At 45.4% G+C, this 10235-nt stretch overlaps 1 protein-coding gene across 1 annotated transcript; it reads right to left on the bottom strand.

Moving 5' to 3' along the window:
- Positions 1-322: 322 nt before the first annotated feature.
- LOC119288500 (probable flavin-containing monooxygenase 1) lies at positions 323-3699 on the bottom strand. The gene is made up of 5 exons (XM_037568111.1): positions 3223-3699; positions 2896-3136; positions 1417-1595; positions 807-1159; positions 323-735 (listed from the first exon to the last, which is right to left on the bottom strand). The coding sequence occupies exons 1-5, from the start codon at positions 3697-3699 to the stop codon at positions 396-398; spliced, it is 1590 nt and encodes a 529-aa protein (XP_037424008.1). The 3' UTR covers positions 323-395.
- Between the last annotated feature and the right edge of the window lie 6536 nt (positions 3700-10235).

Genomic DNA, 10235 nt, shown 5'->3' with positions numbered 1-10235 from the left:
CCCCCCTGGCCTGCTGTTGGCCGTTGTCTGAACTTTGTTGTGTTGGTGATTTGCATTAAAATGTGATCTAACTTTTGATGAGTAGACACTCTTTTCGTTTTCTTTGGTCTGGATGATGTTATAACCTTGGTGATTTATTTCTTAATTGATTGGGGCTGGGGAGGGCCCAGATTATTAAAAGACAGTCTTGCTAATTGCTCTTTTCAGTTTTTTATTTTATTTTTTTACATGTTGTGTCAATTGACTTGAGACTTGGTTAAGTCCTAGTCGACTGAGAACTAGCCGCATCCAAAAAACTGGTTTATTTTATTGCATGCTCATATATAGATCCGATTGTTACATCCACAAAAAAGCTACAGGGGACGTAGAAGTTGAATTATACACTGCAGTATGAGTTACTGTTCCTTGTAGTCCTTGTTGTTGTATGGCGCAAAGAGCTCGGCGATCCAGTTGCCCTTACGTAGCGTGGCGGAGCCGAGGTCGGCGCACATGCCGTCGCTGTCGTGGATGCTGTAGGTGGAGATGCAGTGGCGGCGGTAGAACCGCGTGGTGCGGCGCATGGCGTCGGCCTCGCCGGCGACGTGCCCCATCATGGCCATCACGGACGGTAGCTCGAACCGCCCCTCCAGCAGCCCCGACAGCCACCGGCACCGCAGCTCCGACGTGTGCAGGTTCGACACGCTCTCCACGAACCCCACGAACGCCATGTTCGGGATGAGCGGGTGGATCGTGCCACTGCAAAAAGGAATTTGTACATCAGCATCGATCGATGCATATATGTTGGAGCAAAAGATAATCGCACGTACCGGTAGAGCGGCATCATGGAAGACTTGCCGACGACGAGGTCGCGGAAGGGCTTTGGCAGGACCTCGCGGAGCTTGTCCTTGCCCTCGAAGCCGGTGGCGAGGAAGACAAGGTCCGCCTCCACTTTGGTGCCGTCGTCGAGGACGACTCCGTTCTCGGAGAAGCACCACCCAGCGGAGGCTCTCTTGAAGCGTACGAGGCCACGGTCCGCCATGTCGAAGAAGCCCTCCGGGAGGATGGCCATCTGGCAGCTGGCGTAGTCCTCGACGAAGGGGTGGTCCGGCGTCAGACCGTACTTTCCCAGCGGCAGCTTCCACGACAGGTACGACTCGATGAACTTCGACACCCCTGACCGCTGGACCACAAAAATTCAAAGAACAAGACGTTGCTGTCAAGATTGAGATGTGCATGCTGGTCTGCTTCGTGCAGTAATGTTCTTGTTGACGGTGACAAATTAAGGGGTACGTCTCGAGCATGCACACGTGGATGTTCTTGAGTCCCGATGTAGAGTATTACGTACGTTCAAACGTATAGTACGCTTCTACGTACATCTTTTCCCATATACGTGCATGTGTGTCGTGTACAAGTTTCACGGTGTGAGTCAAAACATACCAGTGGGCTCATGAGGCGGCAGAGGAGGGATCTGAAGAGCCCTTGGTTGGGCCGCTCGTAGAAGAGCTGAGAGAAGCGTGTGGAGTAGAAGAGGAAGAACGGCAAGCCCCAGATGGAGTAGGACGGCACCACCCAGTGCAGGGTCCGCACCAGCATCGTGCACGCCTGCCCTCCCTCGCCTGCAAACAAGCAACCAAACGCAATCGGTTAATCGATCGATTCATGTCAACATTTATCTCGATCTAGTTCTAGTTTCCGCGACGGAATCTCGACACAGCCAGTTGCTCCTACTACTAATTTCAGGAGGTCTAAATCGAGAGATGACTAGCCGGGTCAAGCGTCAGGCTGTTCGGTACCAGCACTGATTATACTATTGTTTTGAGGAACTGTTGAAATGTATACTCAAGTCAGGTCGTTAGGACGCCATGGCCACTAGCTAGTACTACGAGTGATGCGTGCGGACAATCTAGTTTGGAAGGTTCGTTTGGATCGGCAGATAATCTTTGTTGCAAATCTGCTATACTACTAGTCAAACATGCAAACACTTTGGTACATACAGTATATGATTGAGTGACGCGTAGAGTTTTCTTTGACCCCAACTGGTGTGTTCTAGTCTAGTAGTATATAGTATTGCTCATGCATGGAGCTAGGAACGTTGAAAAGTCAAGTAGTAAGGACAGTCCTGATGTTTGTCTACGGTATGATAGGTAAAATACCTAGCTGGCAATGTATTTAAAGAGAAGAGAGAGGGGGTTATTTGTTAGTGAAGAATAACTTATTTTTGCATGTACTGTAATTAATGCTCTAATCTGGTGTGACTTATTTTCCTAATTTTTACCCTTTCCTTTCTCTCCATAACGAGGCAACAAGATGGACATGTAAATATGGTTCCAAAATAAATTAAATGCAATATCACCTGGACACAACATTTAACAGACAATGCATTGTGGTAATTGTCGCTAAAAAAATCACTACCGTACATATGATAACGTATTAAGAGCCAATGCATGAGCACTGTCCTAATTATGTCTAGTGTACATTGAACATGCAAATGCAAGAGACCTGCCTAGGCTAGGATAGGCTGTTGAGACAAGGTCAAAAAAAAAGGGTTAGGACAAGAGTGACCTTTTCCGGAACAGAGTTTCCGACTCTCCCAAATCGCCAAGGCATATGTCACCAAATATGGTTATGCATTATTCAGACATCCACTTCATCGAATGATGGGGCGCTTTCACAATATTTATTAGTATCCTGTTTTTTGTTTTGTTCGGCTCTGTGTGAACATGCTTGGCATATTATTTTTCTACGGTTTCCTCGTATACACGCGTTTACACGAGTACGATGGCTTATCTGCCTTGGCTAGCTGCTAGTTTCATGCGTAGTTCCATGTTGAATTTTGTCCATGTTTTAGGAGAATTTTGGTTCAAACCAAGTTAAATCTTTCCTATGCATAGCTAGGAGGAGTATGCTTTTACGCACCTTGGTTTGCCTGAGCACATTCGTTGGCTAGATCGATAGCGCTCTTCTTGTACCCAACCACCACAACCTTCTTGCCTCGCATCAGCTCAACGGTCTCCTCCTCGTTCAGCTTGCAGTAGTCCAGCGAGTGCATCACCGTCCCCTTGAACACCTCCGGCCCCTTCCCCGGCGGGAACACCGGCATCCGCGGCACGTCGCCGTACTTCCCCGTGCACATCACCACGAACTCGAACTTGTAATACTGCAGATTACCGTGCGCGTGAGATCGATTGAATACAAATTATCTCGAAACAAGCATGCAAAACATGTCAAAGTATATATTGGTACCTGAACGGTGTTGGAGTCGCCGGTGACGATGCCGACCTCCCACATGGGCTTGCCCCGGAGCGGAGCCTTGCCGGTGCCGCTCCACAGCTCGGTGAACCCGGCCTCGGCGCCGCCGAGCAATTTGATGTCCACCACCTTGGACTCAAACGAGATGTAGCGCCAGAGGTCGAACTCGTCGGCGTAGCCCTCGAGGTAGTCGACGATCTCGGTGTGGGTCGGGAACGACGGGTCGTCGCAGTTCTTCCAGGAGTAGTCGGAGAACTCGTAGTCCGGGCGCGGCGTCTGCAGCCGCGTGGTGCGGTAGACACAGTGCTTCCACACCCCGCCGACGGACGGCGTCGCCTCGAACACCACGGGGTCGTAGGCCGCCATCTGCTTCGCCGCAGCCAGGCCGCTGATCCCGCCGCCGATGATGGCCACACGGGACACCGGAGGCACGGCCTCCCTCGTGGCCCGTGCTGCTTGTCCTTGCGCCATGGCCGTCGACCCGGGGTGCTGGATGAAGCTGGCTGTTTGTGTGGCGAGGTGCTCGATGGATGGGTGGGCTGTGGCGACTTCTTGCGGGCGTAAGGGGTGCAGAGCGCGAGGTGCTGTTAAGCTTTGCGGAGGGCTTGTGTGTTGTGTTGTGTCTTGTGTGTCGACGAGAACAAGGGTTGGCGTATTTATAGGATTAGGGATGCTCTTGAGCACGTGAGCTTCCCACTGCGTCTCTTAGAAAATCTACTTTTCTTTGCTGAAACGTAGCTAGAGAAGAAAGAGCAAGCTAGGCCCAGGGTGGGGGCAGCAGTACATACAAGCATACGCACAAAATGCCATGCAGTATACCTGTGTTCCAGTATAATTTTTGGAAGCATTATATTGCTTACCGCACAAAATGCTAGAGTGCATAGCTCCACTGGGTAAAATGGGCGTTTATCCAATCGTTCCACCTCACAGTGCTCTATCCTCAATCTGTCATCTGCTTTTATCTTTCTTCTATCGTCTCCTTCCTCTAACTTATGTTGTCTTCTTTCTAAGTATGACCGTATCCATCGTACATTCGTATTGTTTACCATTGTTCTCTTTGCCTCTCATATGATCTTAAATATTTTTTATTTTTCATATGTCTATTGGCTGCCCTTTTTATCCTATATCGTCTTATTTCTCTGTATTCATTGACCTTTGTATCGCCGCCACTATCGTTCCCCTCCTCCCGTTAGCCTTGCCTTGGCCGACTCGACATAAGTGCCATCGCCTAGTGGCATGCTTGGTCATTACTGTTGGGCTACTGCCATTTTGGCCCACCTCTATGTTTGGGGGAACACATCAAAGCAATCAAATGCGAGCTACGACACAACTTCCATCTTCGGTTAGGTCAAGTAAAACGAGAGAGAAGAGGAGCACAACATTCGCTTGAGAATGGTGCGGGTGATAAAATTTATTTCTAGTCATTTATTTACATCAAAATAGCTAGCCTCACTAATGTTTCTCTCGATTTGTAAGCTTGCCACCTCAACGTGCAACATGCATGGATAAAAGTTCCATCACAACATACAACCATGCAGAAAAAACTCACCTCAACATGCAAAATTGTATGAGAATTCTCATTTATTATGCTATATAATATATATTTTACAACTATAGAATAATCAAGCATGATAAATCATATGTATTTTAAGTTTTAGTCATCATATTATATCTCCATATTCATGCTCCCTACAATCTCATCTCATTGAAATATATTGCAAAATATCTCTGCTACAACGTACGGGGCACATCGAACCAAGCAGACGTCGAACATACAAATATATGTGGACTTGACCATTGAGCTTACTCCCTTCAATCCATATCACTTGTCTTAGATTTGTTTAGATACTGATGTATAGAAGGAGTAGTACAGTTCTAGGGGTTGTACCTGCCTTGTTTTGTTTTCTTCCTATGCTGCCCTCAGCAGAACATTTCTCGTTCTTTCGGTTGTATTGTATTGTGTGTGACGTGCAGGCCCGTCGACAAGGGTGTGCGAGCGGTGTGATCGCACAGGCCCCCGAAATCGTAGGGGCCCCGATCGAAGGAAAAACCATGTAACGGCCGCGGTTCATGCGCTGGTTTGCTGCCTTTTTCGGCTGGCTCGCTCGATCCGGTTTAATTGGAGCAAACCTTGCACGAGAAGCGGAACCTTCGTTACGGTGCCCTAATACCCAGCCAACAGACCCTCTGTTGGCCCAGTATTGATTTATCTACTCCCCTTTCGGCCTGTTTGTAAGAGAGCAAGTAAAAAAACAAGGCAGGCTAGTTACGCTAATGGGCCTAATCGCTATCGCCAACAGCGCATGTTTCTTTACTGCAGCAGTCTCTGACCACAGGTATATTTTCCAAGGTAAGTCGTAGCCATAAGTCTGGGATCAAAATAGATGAACGAAAAACTAGTTAGGGTTATTACTTTTTTGTTACAATCGTTCTCTTTCTTGTTCTTTTGATATCTTCCTGTCATATCCATTGACTCGATTAGGCATGCACTTAGTTTTAATCAAAATTAATAGGATTATCACACTAGCCGTATGCTAATTTCTAATTGTAGTACTAATTTTTTGTTGTGTGCTCCTCTGCTACACTATTTCATTCTAAGAAAGACTCAATGAATTTTTTGCTAAATTTTGGGCCCCATTTCGCATTTCTCACCGGGGCTCCGAATTCCTGGAGACGGCCCTGGTGACGTGCGTGGTTTGTTGCTACCTTTATGTATCTTAGATGCTTGAATATGTGATTTATCTATAAAACGGGACGAAAGCCTATTTCTATAATAGTATAATATACCTTTTATTAAGAAAGATAAATATAAAACCACACGTAGCAGCATGTACACTTGATTACCACCGACCGTAAACTGGGCATGTCCTTTTCGGTCGCATCTTTGTTACAGCTAATTTCTAGAGAGCAAAGATCATGGGTTCACTCATGCACATGCATGACCGTGTCAAGCCGGCCCCTCCATCTCGTTCCGCTGATCATCTGGAACTCTGGATCGGAAGAAACTTATTTCGGACCGGAGAACAATACTGTGTAACAGTGTAAGTGTAACCCACCGGACCCCCGTGCCTGCCCATTTTTGGCTGGGCGCGTACATATCCCTACATGGCTATATCTCACTTGTCTTGTCCCGTCGCCAGCCGAATGTTCCTTTCAGTTTCAACCCCATCTAGCCCTTCGGTTGTTGCTACGTCCTGTCACCACTCACCCGTGGTAGCAAGCTGCATGCATGCGGACTATTCTTTCCCTGTCACCGCGGTGTGGAAGCAGCAAACCAACTTGACACGGTGCGCTATCGATCAATTCAGGGTTTTGGGGGGGAGACCAGGGCTCTGCCTGCCTGCTTTAGTTTACTCTCGGCCGGTTAATTCAAGAAATATATACGTATATACTCAGCATAATATGGTCGCAGTGATAGATAAATTTGATTTCTCTATTTGGGTCTCCATGCATATATATATATATATATGACCCTTCAATGTACTCCTGACGGTTCGCAGATACTAAATAACTCCGGCCTTGACAATTCTTATCATGGCCGTCTTCGGCCGGACGTGACGGCGCAAGCATGCTTATTCCTTCTTATGACGTTGCTAAGCGGGAAATAGGCTTAATCATAGGTGTTTATTTTCGGTCTTGTAATGGTTTAGCTGTGTTTGTCTTCATTACTTACTTTGCTTAATAATTAATAAGAACCTCCATTTCGAAAGAAAAAAATCGGTGGTTTCCTCGACACTCAAATGGACTATGAAATTTAACTTCAACCCAACGGACCCGTGCCTGCCAATTTTGGTTTAAAAAAATTCAACATGAACATTTTCAGATGATAGCCCACAAAGAAAATAGTTGAAAACATAGTTGCAGTAGAACTTCCTCTAAAGCTATATCAGCCTATGAGCTATGGTGCTATGAGAGCAACTATAGCCGGACTCGCTAAATTGATCGGGTGGCCGTAGGAGCACTGGTCGGACACGTAAGAGAAGGAAAAGGTTGACCCAACTATACCACTCAAAGCCTCTCTAAACATCCGGGCCGTCTCACACTCCCCATACTCAACCCATATAAGCGGCAATATGAGGAGTGTCCGGCGTGTTCGGTCAGTTGCCACATGAGATTTGGCGCACCGCGTATCATGTTTTATCTTTCTTTATCTTTCTTTTCTTCCTCTCTCTCCATCCCCATCAATGACATGCACGTGATCAGCCGTATAGGGAAAAACTGGGGAACCTTGATATGTGCACAGACAAATAGCGACTTGGAACAGACACACCCGGACAATGAACAGACGCGTCCATGGACATTTGAGGGGCCAAATTTGTCCAGTCCGACTGATGCCCTAATTTTCTGACTTTGATATTTAGGTCACATAACTATATATTATTGGTTTAATACCTGGTTAAAGTTGAAATTTATAGTATGTATGTGCCTTATTCATTGAAACGTAGTACGACAATTTGTATCCTTCCAAATGTTGCTACATACTCCACGTCAGTATGGGAGGCTTCTTTTTTTGTGTGTGAGTGACAGTGCCGTAGGTTTCACTTGTTTTGAACCCTATCGTTTTTATTTATGATTACTCCAGGGAAAAAACACTAATTCTAGCTAGTAGCTTCTCACACTATTTCAAACCCTGAAAGGTACGCATTTATATCCCTTTATATCTCTGCCATAACGCTCGCACGTGTGGCATTTATCAACACGCCCACACGTATTTGATGACGCTTGATCCATTTGCATGAATTTTGAAGTAGTTGCCATCTCGGTGGATTGCCACGTGAGCACCCATCTTCGTGTGGGAGTTAAGGGCACGTGATAAGATAGTCTTATCTTAAATCTTGCATGTAGTTTAGAAATGATAATAAAAATATGTCTACAATGAGTTATCTCTTAGCCGGCCTTATCTTTAATAACTAGTTATTTCTAAAAACATGGTGTGACATATTGTGTTAAGAAATCATCTCTTAAATAAGAGAAGACAAACTTTTTCTTATAATTTCTCTCTCCTCCATCTCAACATTTATCCTACGGGCACTCCTAAGATAGCACCATTGTCCATGCCCTTAGTGCCATATGTATGGCCGCTCCTCTTCCGAACGGACACAAGACGCTCGCCCGAACGTGTGGGCGAAACTGCTCTTCACCCACAGGACGCTCACACGGTGACAGATGGCAACTATAGGTGTGCATATGTGGCAACTAGTTAATCACACATGACAACTATGGTTGACCATACATGACAACTATGGTTTAACCACACACGGCAACTACAGGTGTACATATGTGGCAACTAGTTAATCACACACAGCAACTATGGCAACTATGATTTGATCACACGTGGCAACTTCAATTAGTTACACATGGTTCCTATATTCAATGATACATGGCAGGCATAGCAACTACAGTTAATTACACATGGCAACTAAAGTTGATTACACACGCGTTCGCGCTCACGGAGTAGGGGCGAGCAGTTGTCACACATGGTCGTGTGGGCCGTCGTAGTTGCGCCTAAACGTGTGGGCAGTTTTAATGTTCACCCACACTGGATCATGTGGGTTGTCTCCTGGGTGCGACCACACAACTCGTGCGGTCAGGTATCCACTGTGTCACACGTGTGGCAGTTATCGGCATCCAATTATTATGTATGATATTGAATTCAGCAAACCAACATGATTAGCTGGGTCATTGAAGTGAGAGTATATAATTAATTAATGTGCAAGTATGTGTGTCCACTACTACTTCTGAACTCCAAAAACCAACCAAGACTCGGAGGGCTGACCTTGAACATGCATATATGTATATGCATACAGCCAGGCATAACGAATTAAGAAAACCAGGAATTGGGTCACGGTGCAAGTGTATGTTGCATCTGAACTTCCTCTCAAGACCGTGTCTTCAATTTGAGCTTTGACCTCTACGCGCGTGTACCGTATACACAATTGGTACACTGATTGGAATACATGCATAAACCAATACATGTCGGCCACATGATCCCTTATGATTCTATTTGGTGTAGTCTTGCCCGATTACACGCGAGGTTAGGTGGATTAGAACTATTCTACATTGCAGTCGCGTATGTAATCCAGTTTTACTGATTTGGTGTGATCATTGCAGAAATCTATATAGGAGTATGTATGCCACGTACATCTGATTATTCCGTACAGTTACCTCGAAAACTGAACTACTTTGCATGGCACCTTCCGATGCATATGGAAATGATCGGGTTAGCTAGATGCGTGTAATGTAAATTAAAAAGACCCATTGTGAGATCTACAAACATATCCTGGAGTATATACTGGAAATTAAATTGGTTAGTTCGATACATACGTAGATAACGAACTTGCTAAGTAATCGAGGAGTAGAATTATAGGCATGCGTTAGCACGTGGGGTGGCAAACAAATGTGGGCACACGTAAGTGCTAGCTCTAGCAAATGCCAGGAAAATGTTTTTGTAGTTTAATTAAGAGTAGGTCATTTTCTCCAATCTATTGTACTTCCATTATTTTGTTAGTAAAGCAAGACTGCTGATATAAAAAAACAGTTTGGAACTTCTAAGTGTCTATTTACAAAATTCACCATGTTTGTACGCAATTTAGTGCTGTTTCTATTTTGTACCCTATATATGTACCACAGTATGTCAAGCACTTTTTTCACACACAAGAAAAGTATGTGGAGCACTTTACAAATTAGTTGGACCCAAGCGGTGCCAAATCGCCCTCGGTTCCCTGTCCAGAGAGAGGGGCCTAGTTTCAGGGATGGACGGCGGTGATCCAAGGACATGCATTCTTTGACTTGAATGGTACGTATATATAATGGCTACAGGTAGTAACTGTACCATACCGTTTCTTTGGGAATGTGAAAGTGCGAGAGTATAATAGTCCATCTTTCTTTTATTCGTACGTATCTACATACATACTACGTACTGTAGCGTTGACAGAAAAAGGACAAAGTAAAGCCGAGTTTTCAGAGTTGTAGTCTTCTAGACAGTGTCGAGCTTGTTGAAATGAATT

This window comes from Triticum dicoccoides, chromosome 4A (genome assembly GCF_002162155.2).
Source record: "Triticum dicoccoides isolate Atlit2015 ecotype Zavitan chromosome 4A, WEW_v2.0, whole genome shotgun sequence".
NCBI lineage: Eukaryota > Viridiplantae > Streptophyta > Magnoliopsida > Poales > Poaceae > Triticum > Triticum dicoccoides.
This window is presented reverse-complemented; position numbering and strand designations above follow the sequence as displayed.

What these genes read in the sequence shown, in the direction of transcription:
- LOC119288500 (XM_037568111.1), bottom strand. Translation starts at nt 3,699, where the DNA reads ATGGCGCAAGGACAAGCAGCACGGGCCACGAGGGAGGCCGTGCCTCCG. An exon ending in ATGTGCTCAGGCAAACCAAG is followed by an intron (nt 1,596 to 2,895) that starts GTGCGTAAAAGC and finishes GCTTGTTTGCAG; the next exon opens with GCGAGGGAGGGCAGGCGTGC. An exon ending in TCCATGATGCCGCTCTACCG is followed by an intron (nt 736 to 806) that starts GTACGTGCGATT and finishes TCCTTTTTGCAG; the next exon opens with TGGCACGATCCACCCGCTCA.